This window comes from Ambystoma mexicanum, chromosome 2q (genome assembly GCF_040938575.1).
Source record: "Ambystoma mexicanum isolate Mex_15411 chromosome 2q, UKY_AmexF1_1, whole genome shotgun sequence".
NCBI classification, from domain to species: domain Eukaryota; kingdom Metazoa; phylum Chordata; class Amphibia; order Caudata; family Ambystomatidae; genus Ambystoma; species Ambystoma mexicanum.
Window position 1 is genome coordinate 200,633,214 of NC_090924.1, and position 16,060 is coordinate 200,649,273.

General features: G+C 44.2%; 1 protein-coding gene across 1 annotated transcript in view; it reads left to right on the forward strand.

The window, feature by feature from the left end:
- Positions 1–16,060, forward strand: part of PDXDC1 (pyridoxal dependent decarboxylase domain containing 1) — a 1,210,974-nt gene that overhangs the window by 118,825 nt on the left and 1,076,089 nt on the right. Inside the window, exon 2 of the mRNA XM_069647127.1 lies at positions 10,490–10,563. Within this exon, the coding sequence (XP_069503228.1) occupies positions 10,490–10,563 (74 nt within the window). The remainder of the gene's footprint in view (positions 1–10,489; positions 10,564–16,060) is intronic.

Sequence of the window (16,060 nt, forward strand, 5' to 3'; positions counted from 1 at the left end):
GGCTCGTGAGGCCAAAAGGGCATCTGCTGGCATGAATTGCCTATTTTTGCAATATACGCGGTTCGGGCGAGGATTATCAGATTTTATCCCTGCGCATTAACACATGCGCTTACCACATCACTCGTACATGAGTGCATTAGTATTGTTGTGTAGATGAAACCCACTAATTCTGTTGTATACACAAACCATTAGACGATCATATCTGTCACAGACGGGCTGGATTACCAACAAACTGCAGAGAGTCATGGCATTTGCTGACTTTTGCTTTCAATTGTGGGCATAGATAACTCTGAGTAACATGTTTGTGTTTTTTTAGGAAGGCAACCATCTGCAAGTTGCAACATGTCATGTAATTGCAACTGTATAATTGTGCACGTGTCTACTAATTATAATATTCCATCTCTATGGTTATTGGGTATAATTTGTAGAACTGGAACATTTTTCAGCTTTTCCGGTGTAGGACATCAGAGGAGAAGAGAAAAGGCATGTTGTAGATTCCTTTTGAAGTCCGTTTCTCTGCCTGCCTCAGTTATGAATGTTGAGTGGGAATGGCTATCCATGAAGAAACTGATATGTGATAGATGGGGGCATGCATGAGTGATCCTGCAGGTCCTGATCATCATCCCTGTTTTGGGGGAGGGGTTATAGTGGTGGATGGACAATGATCAAGGGGTGCTTGGCAGATCTTCTGTGATGGTACAGACAATCTAAAAGAGATTGGCAGTGATGCCCAAGGTATTTTCAGTGGATTAAAGTTTTCTGTAGCATTTCTATTGCATATTGTGTTCTCTTTCTTTTCTGTATTTTGTTGTCGGCCTTGATGAAAACCTATACCTGTCTGGTATCCTTGCACTCTAATGGCCCACAAGAATGCATAACGGGGGGCCTCCAGTCCATCGTTTTCAGGTGTGAGGAAATCTAACAGAAACCTAAAATCTTTGGAAAGTCCCAACAAAAACACACAAACCACATCTTCTCCATGTTTTTTCTCCCCCGTCATTCAGGACGAAAGAGATCCGCCATTGGATAATATTGTGTAAAATCTAAAAATATTTGGTTTGCCATATTTTTGTATGGTCTGTAGAAATCTGTCTCCAAATGTAGGGTCCAAAAAACCTCTTAAAATCACTTGTCAAAACCCCAATCCTGTCTCGGTAGGAAATGCTCAAAGAACCCATGCTAACAACTTGATATGGGGTTCATAGTTTACAACACAGCAATTCACACAATCCACTGAAACCTTCTTTGGCACAAATTGTGCAAACTCTTTTTTGACTACCCATCATTATGATACTTGAATAGGGGTCTTTTGGAGCGACAGCCAGTCACTCTTGGACCCAATTAATATCCAATGGCCTGCATCAGGGCTCTGTTTTATAACCGTTGTACAGTCTTGCAGCAGGTTTACAATGGGTATTAGGATAGATTACCCCAAAGAATGCAAAAGACCCTTGCCTCAAGGCATAACATAAGCCGATTCTGCAGGTTTGACACTTGTGTAGTAAAACTAGCTATTTAAATGACCCTGTTTAATGAAAGCACAGCTCGCCCCGCATTCCACTCTCTTTTCTCTGTTCACTGCAAGTTTAAAGGGGCTAATGGTGATGGAGTGCAGCAGTAATCGTCTCCTCCACTCTTAAAAGTGCCAACGGCCTGTGTGCTAGGCAAGAAAACGTGTTTTTCTTTTTCAAATAATTGCAAAACAGAAGTAATCTGGGTGATACTTTTTTAAGCTAACTATATTCTGATTGTCAAAGACCAGTATGTGTTAATTTTATTCTTTTAGACAGTCCTGCAATTCCATTCTTAAAATCTAAAGTTGTTACATAACGCATAAGTATATTATTGCTACTGTAACACAGTGCATTCTGTCCATGTTTTTCAGTAAAGGTTTGGTTAGCGTTATCTAAATCTCATAGTATCAACTAAATTTCATTTTGTTGGGGAAGGTGCATCATATTGACGAGTTAACACTTTTGAAAATGTACATGATCACACTGCCAAATGCTTTCGATGGCAGACATGCTTATGTGATGTCTCCTGCTGGTCGCATACATCTATTGCAACTGGTGTTCAATGTATGAGCTGATCCCAAATTCCTTGACATTCTATTCGATCATTCTTGCTTTGTATCAGCTACCCTGAATGTGAGATGGTTGCAAATTACAATATTGCAACTAGTTTGCTGAATTCTCTGCCTGCTAAACCACCCACTCTTAGTCCCTACTTCCTCTTACATAATGAATTCACAAAGATAACTAGATGTTTGTACAAAGCAGTGATCAATAGATCCATCTGTGTGTACATCTACAGATCTACTGCAATACCGTCCTCTGTAGTTAGCCTCCAGAGCTCCTTTTGCTTTATGGTTATGATTGCATTATATATTGGCAGCTGGAGTACGAGAGCTGGTCAATCGGGAGACCAGGAACACAAGCTGAAACTGCAAGTAGCTGCCTGCACGTCATGCTGGGACCGGTGCTCCTCTGTCCACCCTTTATTGTGTCCTTGGAGGCGGTGTCCCAGGCCTAGTTGCCACTGGAATGCCACCGTTCAACCCCCTGCCCACTCACCTGCACAACTCCCGACTTACCTCAAGGTACTGGAATTAGGTAATTCCAAATGCAGAACTGTGTCATTTCTTTTAAAGGGAAGCATGAATTGTGCAAAGCCTAGTTCCCTTAAAAACAAAAAGTATCGGCACCCCAGATGGCAGCTTTGAGTGCTTAAAGCGGTAAATACTGCTTTCATGGGTGCGCACGGCTGGAATGCTGCGCCTATGCCTGCCTTTCTTGTACTGGAGTACTGTTAGCCACTGTGCCCTCACCCGAAAGTGGTATTTAATGCTATATTGACAACAGGTGATTTTGGTGACGGGCAAGGGCCATCTTGACCACCTGAAGCAGACAATTGCCCTGGCTGCAGCAACACCATACTCCTACTTCATCTCAGGCTATGACTTTCCATTAACATTGCAGAGCAAATGTCAGCACAGAGCCTTGCTCTGAAAATTGATTTCGGAGCCTTTTTATTATCATCGTTTTGTATACATTCATGCAGCTAACCTTTACATTGTATACTCCTCTCACTAATGGCTTACTTCCGCGGTACACGAAAGGCTCTATTGTTGATAATTTTATGTATTGGAGACAACTTCTAGTGACATTAGAAATATTAGTAAAACATTGCTTATCAAACAGGTTTTTTGGCTTATCGCTGCAAACATTTTTTAGCAAACTCTGCTAATCCCTTTTTGAAAACGAATTTGTGCCTTGTTGCCTAGCCCCTTCTAAGCTGTCAAGCTTGCCTTAATTTATCAGATTCCCATATGACTTATCAAAACCTTGATACTATCCTAACGTGTACTCCCAGCAAATGTAGGATACCCATGGGAGGATCGGGGGTGGGTTAGAACACACTGTACAGATTCCCAAAGCACTTTCACTCATAAAATGTACAGGTGTAGGAACAACTGTTACTTTTCCATCATTTGTTGATGAACTATTATTGGTCCTCCAACCAGACTAACTGTCCCTGCAGTTGGTGCCTACACCTAGGTGTCAGTGATGTGCTGCCTATCTAGGGTGGGGGACCGAGAGAGAGAGAGGCCGACCCTATTACTCAACAGCTATAAAAAAGACCACCATGAACCGCATGGGGATGTATTAATATAAAAAAGGTAGTTCAAAACGGGAATCACAATTACTTTTAATTTTCCTGCTCGATTGAACTTAATATGTACAATTCTTAAAAAGATGTATGTGGACCAAGAAGGATCTGTGATTCGTGAAGAGGCTGAATGTGCAATGGCTGGGTGGCTATCTTGCTGGGATTGCCTGTCTGTTGGGGCCCTGCTGGGAAGTGTGACTACTCTGGTGAGTAGTTGTCTGTTCATATATTATGAGGTGGATGCTGTCGGACTATGGGTAATAGCATTGCCACAAGTCACGCAGAGGTCACTGTGGGGCCTGCCTGAAGGGGGAGGATTTTACTGTTCTCTGCATGGGTGCGAGGGGTGGGTTCTGTTTGCCTCTCGCTGGCAGGAAAGCTTTTCCCAATCTAATATGTGCCTCTTTTGGTTGGGCTTGGCCAAACTGGGTGGAATCGCAAATGGCAGTATTTTAGGGTGGAAGTGCTGCATCTATTGAGGGGATTTGTGTCCGCTGGTTGCGGTAGTGGATGCTCTTGTAGTTTTTGTCTTGTTGGTGGTTTTTCAAATATATGGTGCACGTGACTTGCTCTGCTGGTGTGTGGGTTATGTTGTATTGTGCTTTCCTGGCTGCTCTGAATGTGATTAGTTGAAGTGTACGGGGGGGTGGGGGGGTCAGGGGTTCAACAGTGTGATCAAAAGGAGTCAAATTAATTCATATTTAGTCAGACACAGGGGTGTGTCCCCTGGCTGTTCTATAAGAGTCTCCTCTTAATGTGCAGGGGTTGAGTATGCTGAGTGCGAGATGGAAGTGACGGTGCTTGTATGGGTTAGGTATTCTTCTGGATTTAGTCAGGAAAACGTTGATGGATGTAGTTGGAAGCTATGTGGGCATTGTGGGGAGTTTGTTCGGGCACGCTATATTCTTGCTGGGGAGGTATGCACCCAACGTGGAGCAGTCTGAATTTTTTGAGAAAATGCTGGTTCTGATAGTTGAACATCGGGCTGACTGGATATTGTGGTGGGGTCTGGGGGGGAATTCAACTGTGTGCTTAATAAGGAGCTGGATACAAGAAGCACGAATGCACGACCCTTAGGAGTGGCACCCAAGACACTGTCTAGAATAAAACCTGACTTGTGCTTCAGTGGTGTGGGGCGATTGAAACATGACCAGGAGTATAGCTACTCGTACTACCCCTCGGCACACGGTTCTTATTCCCATACAGACTATGCCTTCGTGGGGGGGGGGGGAGTTGTTGGGTTTGATAAGGAAGGGGGAATCCCTGGATAGGTCCCTTTTTGACCATGCGCCCTTGCTGTTGGGGGATGTTCAGATGGATTTCTGAACTCTGACCTGGTGGGCAGAGGTTCAGAAGGCCAGCCTAGTTTCTTGGAACAGGGTTACCTTCTGGACAAGCCAGACCAATCAAGGTAGCATTGGTAGCGTTCAAGACTAGGTTTTAGGAGGGGTGAGGGTGACTGAAAGACCTCAATGAGCACATAGAGTAAAGGACACTGACAAATCAATCCCAGTCAGGTGTATATATATTAAAAATACAAATGCATTTATTCAAGGCCTTTGATTTTCAACACAATAGTTATTAACAGTCACTTTTAAACCAACACAATCCTACTAAAATACATAAATACAAGACCAAAGGGCCTAAAGGGTTAATGCACAAAATGGGTCCAAAACCTAGAAAAAGCAGGTAGTGTAAATAGTCTTTAGGCAGTTCTGCCACAAACCCAACCCTAACTGAAAGGCAGTCCAGTCCCTACGATGAGAGGAGCCTAGTGCCCAAATGTACTTGCAATGCTGGCGCACACGGTTTTGCAGATGTGCGAAACAGGGTCTTTTGTAGGGGCTGTAGCAGCTCAGGAAGGTGGGTGAGGTGATGCAGAACAGGTTCCCACTATTGGTGGAGGGTCTCCAGGTGAGGACAGAGTAGGTTCCAAGAGTTGGGAATAGTTCGCACTAGCAGTGGAAAGGAGAGGGTCCCTCAGTGGCCACTCGTGTGTAAAAATTGATGAATGCGGTAGGGGCCACTGATAAGAGCTGCAATTACTCGATGACCCCCGGCGCACTTCGGCAGTCGAGTCCACTTCGGTTGCAGGTTCAAATGCAGCAATCTTGCGGCTCTGCGGCTTTCATCGACGAAGTTACAGCGTTGATTTCCAAATGGGACAGTGGCGATTTCTCTGCTCCTCGTGGATGGATCAGGCCAGTTTCACTGTAGCAGGCTTCAGGGCACAGAGGGGTCACAGCTGCAATGCACTTGAAAATTTCGTCACCACAGCTGGGCGACACAGTAACCGCGTGTACTCCGGTTCGGGCGCTCTCTCTTTACTGCAGACCTGGGAACGCTAAGTGTATGAGAGTGCTCAGAAGGCTTACTCGCAGTATTTGATGATGGCGCCGAGAATAGTTGGTCCCACTTTTCCAATGGGTCGAAGCACCTTCGCAGATCTTCTAGGACGATCAGATGCAGAGGGGTCGAGCGGGACGACAGCGGGCTCAGGGTGCCAAACCTTCCAGCAGCTCACCAGCGGTTCCTTGACTCGGCTTCTTAGTTTCAGGATACTTGGATCCTATCCTTCGGTCAGTGAGAACTCCAGAGATCAATATGGTATGGGTGTTTGGCGCCTTCTCTTATCCAAAATCTCCTTTGCGCCAAAACAAAGAGGACCCAATCGGAGATCTGCTCACATACAGGCATACCATGCATGGACCAATCATGGACCACGGTGGTCCCAGGCATTCACAGCACTCCAGACTTTCTGGCACCCAGTATGTGTATTGGAACCAGACAGTCCAGCCCACATCCTGGAAGCACACGCACAAGGCATGCAGAATCCAGCGAAAGCTTGGCATTTCGCGGGAGAATGCATGCCCAAATAAGGACTGACCCGGGTCTGTTCGACCTGGGGAAGCTGAAGGGGCAAGATGGCCAAAGGACAGGACAAAGAACCTCGTGGCATGGCCGTTTTGGAGCCAGGCCACCTATTCATGCCAAACGCGGTAACCGCGGTTTACCTGGCAGGAAAGGGTTAAAAATATAGGAAAAGATAAGCTGCCACCAGCTCTGTCCAAGGCACACCAAATCCTTCGAGTGTATCTAGGGCCTTTTAGAAATTACAGGAAGACCCAAGTGCACTATACTGGAAGGTACATTGTACACTTGCAACATGTTGCAAGTGCACAATGTACCTTCCAGTATCGGCCTAGTTGATCCGTCGGGAAGGGGGCCTGTGCTCGTGCGAGGGTGTATGAAACGGGAACGGCTGCCTGGTCACAGACAAGACGGTATTACTGATGCGTTTCGTAGCTTTAATGGAGATCTGTATGATCGGGTTCGACTGCGGGAGGGCAGCCTCATGGCTGGAGGAAGCAGACTTGCCTAGATTGACTGCGGAGCAGGGTGAGTTGTTGGGGGAGATGGCTGCGGCAAAGGATGTGGAATGGGTTATAGAGCATTTATCTCTGGGTGTGACCCCAGGAATAGACGCCTTGATGGTGGAAGTGAACAAACAATAGAAAGAGTTACTTGCCCCTAAATTACTGCAAGTCTTTTTTGAAGTCCAGGAACGGTGCGCACTCCCTAGCTCTATGTTTGAGGCATTGGTGGTTGTTCTCCCTAAAGAGCGGAGATATGTCAGGGACCGTGCTGCTTACATGCCCTTGTCCATGATCAACGTGAATGTGAAAATCCCATGCCTTTGGCTACCCAGCTGACCCCACATGCAGGGCTTGGTTCACCCGGTCCAGACTGGATTCATCCCAGGTAGGAGCACTGTGCACAATTCGAGAAGGTTATTCTTGATAGTGGATTGTCGAAGTAGATTTTTCTCTCTGGTTATAGAAGCGCTTGTGCGTGTAAACTGCAGGAGACATGCAGTGGTGGGTCTGTTGATAGGTGGGCAAGGAACTGCATCGCCTTGTACGCAGACGATGTGCGGGACCCGGTGACTAACTTGCGATAGGTTCTGGCCTCAGTGGGTGAATTCAGGGCACTATCGGTGCTGGTTAATCATGCTAGGTTTGCAATTTATACCATACTAGAGGGGCTGGGGAATGATTTTATGCACGTGGGAGTATTCAAGTATCTTGGCATTTGGGCGAGTGTAGACTGGAAGTGCATACATCAGAAGAAGGTTAAACGTGCAGTGAAAGCCATTGGTAAAATTGCTGAATTTTGGGCAAGGTTTCCGGTGTCGGTGATGGGAAATTATGATACTGGTAAAGATGATAGTTGTATGTTTTGTAGATGATGCCTCTTTCCATACCTGCAAAGTGCTTCTGAGTGCTGCACATGGTATTTTCCAATTTGCTGTGGAAGGGGGGGGGTGTGCCCGAGGATTGCAGAGGATTGCCTTGGCCACCCTAGAGTAGCTGGCTGAGGAAAGGGGCAGAAATATTATTGGGCATCTGTGCTCCAGCATATGCTAGATTGGTTTGTTTACACACATGTGGATTCGCCTAGTGACTGGATAGAAGTGGAATGTGCTCCGCAACGATTGATGGAGTTGGCACGATTGTGCGATCTGGTGGCAGGCCTCGAAACTCCATGGGCAGAGGTTCCCTTTTTTATGCAGGAGATGCAATTGACCAGCAGCAGGCTATGTATATAAGTGGTAGTACAGGTCGAGTGGGGTTTGGGGGTTTAGTAGTTTACATCTGTAGCAGGGACAGAGCTCTTTCGTTCAGGAATTCAGGACAGCGCATTCCAGTGTTCGTCTCAACTTTTTATACTTTGGAAAATTTTGGACACAAGTCAGAACTCTGTGGGCTGGGTTCCCTGAGAAGCCTTGCATTCACTGGATTAACGCGGCACTGATATAATCGGCAGATGGCGGTAGGTGAATATCTGAAATATATGCTGCTGTCAGATGCGGGGGGGAATGGGAGGAAGATATAGGGGAACTGTTCACTGATGCGGAATGGAGCAGAGGTTTCTCTCATGTGAAACAAGTATCCAGGAATGTGCGGTTCCTATGGATCCAATACAAGCTTGTGATGCAGTCCTAGATCACACCGGTTAGTGGCTAAAATGACGCTAGGCACTGATCCCTTATGTTGGTGGTGTAAAAAAGAAATGGGGTAGTACTGCACATGTGGTGTGGGGGTGGGGGGTGACTTGGATGAGATGTTTTGGCACAGATTGGTGCGGGTAGCTGTCGGAGGTGACTGGGCTGAGTGTCTAGTCGACGGTGAAGCAATGCCTCCTGGAGCTCCTCCCTAGGAGAAAAGGCAGGCGCAATAAGATGCTTGAAAGGGTGTTGTCTTGGAATTGATCCTGACTAAGTGCACAATAGCAATGGCTTGGAAGGCTCCAAATAGGGCTATGGTCACTGATTGGCTGTGGGATGTATGGAGGTGAGTAAGGGTGGAGATTAATGTGGCAGGGTGCCAGTGTTATCTCTGAATATGGTGCCCATCGGTACAGTGCCTGGCGTGAAATCTGGAAGTGGGCTCGGACTTGAGACCTCTATAGACTGCATGTGAAATGGTTGTTGGTTGAGGGGTCTTGGTATGTATGCCTTGGGTCCTGGTCATAATGGTTTGGGGCTGACATACAGTTTGGGGAGGGTGGGTGTGCTGCCTACGATTTATTACAGCACACCGCGGGTGTGGCCTACTCTTCATTGCTGGGGTGGGAAGTGGGGGGGCTAGGGAGTGGACGTGAGTGGTCTCCCCATGTGCACAGCGGTGCTTTTTTTTTGCTTGGTGTGATGAGTTTTTATGGAAATGGTAGGGATAGACCCCCCCAACGTGTGGCTGGTAGCAATGTGTTTATTTTTATTTTTTTTAAACTTTCCTTTTATTTATTTGCTATGTCATTTACGAAATACTGCTTGATTTTTGCTTTGTTGAAATTATCGAATGTTATAGTGGAGCATACTAAAACTACACCATATAATGTGTTGAAATTCCAATAAAAAGATGTTTTAAAAAATGCAAAACTCAGAAATTGCTGATCGCCTTAATTTGCTGGTGCTGCAAAGACGTGGATGTCCATGACCTTATCCCAGTGCAAATGCTGTGGACTTCGACTTCCTATGCACCTCTTGTACTGCTTGATCTAAAATAGATTTCTCAACAATCACGGGAAAGGCTAATTGTCACTGTAAATCAGCGAAGAAATAGATATTGATATTTTAAAACCATCCTTTTTTCTGCACAGCAAAGTAGAAGAGCACTTGGCCGAGCGTGTTTAAAGATCATGGCTAAATAGTCTACTACTGCCTGCTACCTTCCATTTATTGATCATTTTATAATAGCTGATAGTGATCACAGCTTTATTAAGTGTTTTTGCTGTTAACTATGTGTTGATAAAAATCGGTTTATTTATTATTTTCCACCTTAAAAAAGAACTGTTCATCGTGCATCTATGAATTGCATATATTGTGCACACTCTGTGATACAGTGACATGTGGCCTTTTATGCCACACTGCAGTAAATATCATGCCCCCTCTGTACATCTAGTATAGGATTTGTTTATGCTGTCTAGTATTTCACTTCTCCCCAGAAAAAAGGGCCAGAAAATGCTCAGCCTCTTCCCCACTCACAATTCCCCTTTTCATGTGATTCTGTACAAGTATCCTATTATGCACACGGTTACACGCTGTTTAGGCACCCCCCTGGACAGCATTTGTGAAATTCTCTAGTGAAATCACTGATTGATGGGATGCACTCACTCTAATCTGTAAAAAATAACATAAATAGCACTAGCGTATTGATCGCACATAAGTCTACACCTGCAGTATTTTTTTGGAAGTAATTTATTCTGATTATTTCTTGTATGTTTGAAAACAACATTTAATGTGGTGTTTTCTTTGCAGACTGTCGATCCAACTTTAGCAGAAATGGGAAAGAACCTTAATGAAGCAATGAAGATTTTGGAAGATAATCCCAAGTAAGAATTTTAGTAAATATTCCTGCTTAGTCTGTGATTGTCTGCGATTGTCAAACTTGGTCATGGGTTGTATAACTGGTACTTACTAGACCACTGTTTCTAAGCTTGACTACCCTGAAGGCTTGCATGTTTTTCCCCCCCTCATCAAAATTGTTGAATCTACCACTTCTGTTCATTAAATAATATTGTGTAGGCATCCAAAATAAACAGGATCTGGAAATAGCACATATCTAAAATAACATGCTGATTTATCACAAGCTTCTATGTTCATTTTCTTGCACACTCTATAGTTATTGGTGCCATCGATATACATCCTCTCGTCTTTACTTTTTTTTTTTTTTTACTTGAACCCTCTCTCACTTGACCTTTATTATGTAGTGTTGGTGGTTTCACATTTGACATGGAGATGCATCGCCATCAAATTTGTATTGTATGTGATCTTTGTTGTAAAAACTAGTGAAAGATTGCAATTGGCCTCTCAAACAATTCAGAAATCTTACTGAATTTTTAGATGCAAATTCTTCAGTTCTTCGTGTGTTTAGCTCGACTATTATTTTTCAGGGTTCTGAAGGCCACCTAAAAGTTGCCGAATTTCTGGTATTACCCAATTAGACCGGAAAAAAATCGATCGAATGGTACATTTGACCGATTTTCAGCCAGTAGCATTCAATAGATTTTTGAAAAATACCGAACATGTGGAGCGGATGTTGCGGCGGTGTCCCCCTATCCCCATGTTCAGTATTTTTGGGCTTAGAGGGTTGCGCGGTTGTCCCCCACTTCCTCAAAATTGGAGGGGGGGGACTGAAAAAAGAAAAAGGGACACTGTGGCGTTGCATCCTACTCGCGTTAGAGGGACGGATCTGATACTGCAAGGGTGCAGGAGAAGCGGTGAAAGTGAGCAAACAGGTTAGTAGGGAAGGGGGGGGTTGGTGTGGAGCAACATTTGGTTTGTTTGGCCAAAGTAAAAAGCATTTGCATCAAAATTGTCTACGGTCAGTTCCACTGCTAATCATTTTACTACGGTCAAACAACCCAAATTCCGAATGTCTTCAACTTTAGACGCTAGAATAACCTTGTAATTACCCTCAATACTTCTGCTAATTTGGCTGAGAACAAACAAGATATTGGGCAAAGGTTGACGATATGTAGTCCTAGGGAACATTACAGGACCAGTCATCACGTGAATTACCCTGAGCCCATGTAGGCAGTGATGTAACCTAAATTTCCTGACAGGGCAGGCCTGCACAGTATACGCATGGACCTAGGACAAAGGTCTAAACAACTAAAGGAATTCTATTTATTTCAACAGGGCGTTTTCTTTAACATGCTCGTGAACTATTCTTTGCACTATTGTAGGTTATGATATATTTTTAACTTCATGACTAAAAGACACAATTCACAGAATTGCTCTTTATTCGACTCAGAATGCAAATTACTGTGAGCCCAAAAACAAATGTTCTACTGTACTTTCAAGATGCACAACAAAAGAAACTGTATGATAAGGGCACCTGTTTGTAGATTGTGGCATGGTGCTTGTGGTTGTGTGTGATGCAACATAAAAGTTGAAGTGCTACATACATTTTTTTTTGTTTTTTTGCAAGAGGGGGGTATTGAGAGTGGCAATGTATTCAATGCAGTGCAAATCACTCTAACATTCTCATTGCTAGGAGAAATTGTCACCGGGAAATGAATGTCGCTGCATCAAAGCTAGAAGATATGCAACATTTTACATATTGAATGTTAATATTACTCAATTAAATGTTCAGTTTATCGACTGCGTACGATGAGGGATGGCCCTATCATTTGAACATATGCATGGTTTCTGTTCTGGCAAAGATCTGTGAAATGGTTGCAAAGTAACTGCAAAATGTGAACATTCTAATGCCTGCTACAGCCAATAATGTAGAAAAAAACACTATCCCCTTTTCTCACCTAAAAATCACTCTTTCATGGACACTCCTGTTCCTTAAAAATATACAGAAACCGTGCTCTCAAATCATTTTCTATTAGTCTTGTAGTTTGTAGTGCATTCCAATTTGCATTCCTGTACATATTATAAATGCAGGACTACAATAACCAGAATACAGAGTTCCAGAGCTGAAAGAGCTTCTGATATGAATGTGCAGCTATTCCGAACCCTAGTAAATTGCAGCTAGCATCATGTAGTCAGAGAATGGTAGATGCCACCCAAAAGGTGTTTAGTACTTTTCTGAGGCCCCATTTCAACCATAGAAAGTGAATAAATGACTGAGGACATTGTATGATATCTAATTAAGGAACCCAATCTACAAGCTGATGGGGCTCTTTACTGTTTGCTGTTGCTTCTGAGATTGTGTCTGACCCTTTAAGTGTGTTCGTTTTTATGCATGCTGTGTGCTTTATTCCTTTTAAAACATGAACAGCAGAAGCTTTTATTTATTCTCCTCCCCTTCCCTTAGATGTTATGTGGCATTTTGAACCCTGGGAAATTGCCTTCCACATCAGGCCACATGCATTTCGTCTAAACCACTGCCTGGGTTTCCTTTTCCTCATCTTCTGTAACTCAAGGAATGGCAACTCTTTTGCTCACCCCGAAATGCCCACTCCCCTGAAGCTCCCCAGATGTTTGCACAAGACTTGGTTCAAGGTTTCTTATCTGCATAGAAGTTGATTATTAATTTTTTGGGAGAAGCCAATACCAGTTTCAATGTGGTGTTCACTTGTAGCTCACAACAATAGTTCTATTGCCATTGCAAAGAGCACAGGTGACTGCGGCTGCCATATTGCGTGCCTACCATATTGCAACATTTACCATTATTACTCCTCGTTGGTGGGGCTCTTACCATCTTGGAGTTCTTTACCTTCAGTTAAGCACAGTAAAGACAAATCATCACTCAATTGAATTAAAGTTTGTCTAAGTTTCCTGCCAACGCTGGGTTCATGGTCTAATTTGAAGTCATGTTTTGAAAATACATAACTGATGGTAAGCTTTGGGTCTAACTGGGGTGTCTTCAGGGTCCGACAACAACAGTTTTGGCATAAGCGGGAGCAACCTACTCGCAATACATTTTTCAAGGCTCTAGTTATGTAGATTTAATTGTAACTGGACCTTAAATTGAATCTAACTAATCTGGTTTGCTTGGCTTCAATAGGAGTGTAATCAAGATATCATGTGTACAAGACTTATTCTACCTTTGAAATGCAAGACCCACTCCTCTCCAATTAGGAGTTTGCCCAAAGCTTTATCGTTGGCTCTTTTCCTAGAACCTCTGCATCTACTCCCTCAAATCTCATTCCGTCCTTTGGGGGCTTTCCTTGCACATCTTTGCACAGGGCACACAGATATTTTTCTGGTGTTTTGACTTCACCCTATACTTGAAGGTCCAACTGTATAGCAGCAATCTGCCACATTGAACTTGCTCTTGGGCTCCGCTTCTCTAAGCCTGGAGTACTCTATATTGCTGCACAGAATGCAACATGCTTACTACTCTCACCAATATATTTTCCCCTTGACTTCCTCATAGTGTTGGAATCCTATTTGACAGTGACCTTTAGCTCTGATTTTGCATTATTAATCTCGACCACTTAGGAAGAACATTTGGAAGATCCGCCCGCTTCTAACCTACCAATCCACAATAACCATACTCTCCACTCAGTTGACTGGATTCCTTCTGTTTTATCCCCCTATTTAGCCTCTCATACTCTTCTTTTTAACCCTTCAACAAAATCCTCAGTTTTTCTTAGCTCTCATCAGACCAATGAAACGTAGATTATCTATATTGCTGGTTTGGTGTGCAGTTTGCCAATGCACTGCAAGTGGCAATTTTGGGTTTTGGCTATTGAGACTTGCCATATTATCCCTGATCCTGACACGTAGTTGTCTGATGGTAGAACCAACATAAATCTTGCCACATACACATAGCAAGGCATACACAACATGCTTGTTGCGGAAATTAAAGTCTTTAATCAGGAGTTTGCAATCATTTTGGTAAGTAAATTCGGTAGTATCTTTGTGTGCAGACCTGCACATGGAGCAGTTGCCACATCCCAATGCAACGAACATGATTGGCACTAACCATGAGGTATGTAATCATTTTATACAGTTACCCATTACTGCTTTATTGTATTACAATTGATTTCTCGTTTTGTTGGGACAACTTGTCCAATTTATTTTCACTATTTGTACCATATGGCATACAAACAATTTTGTTAATTTTACTCACAATTTGATCAAAATATGTGTCGGCTGACATCTTTTGCTAATGAAAATATTCTTTCAAATTGCCAATTAGCTGTATTTTGAAATTCTGTTTAGGAATACCATCACCAATTCAGATTTATATATAACCAGTGGGCAGAGCGCGTCCTGCAGTCATACATTAGTTTATACTTGATATTTGTAATGTGGCCACTCAAAATTTGAAGCAATGAAAGCAGATTTCTCATTTACTGAGTCACCTTTTGTGTGAAAGATGCCCGTTTTCTCTTTTCCAATTGCTGCTCTGAACACTGCATCCGCCAAACAATTACTCTTAAAACATTGCAATGAGGGATCTCTGCTTGCTGCTGGAACATTCATCAAATCTATACTGGTGAGCAATCGGGTAGGGTTCTCTGGAAAGCATTAAAATATGTTCTACAAATCGTACTGAGAAATACAAGGTGCACTGCTTTTCTGCTGATTTAACTCGGATGACATCTAGGGGCCGATTCATGGAACAGACGTGCGGCAAAAACTGTGGCGCAAGCTGGCGCAAGCGTGAAAAAGGAAGCGCACGTGTGCGATTCATGGAAGTCCCTGCGCGTGTTTTTCTCGGGATGTGCGCCAAGCCCATGCATGGCGCACACAGGCGTACACGTCATTGCAAATCCCGAACGCCGTGTGCGAGGCACACAGGGAAAGCGCACAGCGTCCGCGAACACACCAAACAGGGGGCAGGACACTGGGCGTAACACGTGGAATGGGGAACAACAGGTGAAAAAGAAGGCGTAAATGGGGAAGTACTGCAGGGAAATGCATGGAACGCCCACACGCACGCGAACAACCCGTATTCATGGATTCGAATACGGGAAACCTGCGTACGGCAAAAGACGCACATAGGCGTCAATGCTTCCGCCACACGAAGCAGGCGGAAGCCTCCCTGCGTACAGTATAAGTGTGCGAAAACAACAAACACGTATATACAGCTACGATGAATGCCCTATTTGTCGCAGCACTGATCGTGGGACACCGCAGGAGGAGGAGAATAGCCAGGGCCCGCATTTTTTTACCCCGGACCAGCCTTTTTGGGATGCCTGACGACCACGTCTATGGCAGGTATAGGTTTCCACCTCGCATCATCCTTGACCTCGTCAGGGAGTGGGAAGATGACCTTACTTCCCCCACCCTGTGCTCCCAAGCATTGATCCCCTTGGAGAAGGTGCTCAATGTCCTGCATTTATTGGCCACTGCTTCATTTCAGCGGACCACTGACATAGTGGGGGCGGGGGGGTCTCACAGGCCACGCAGTCACGCTGC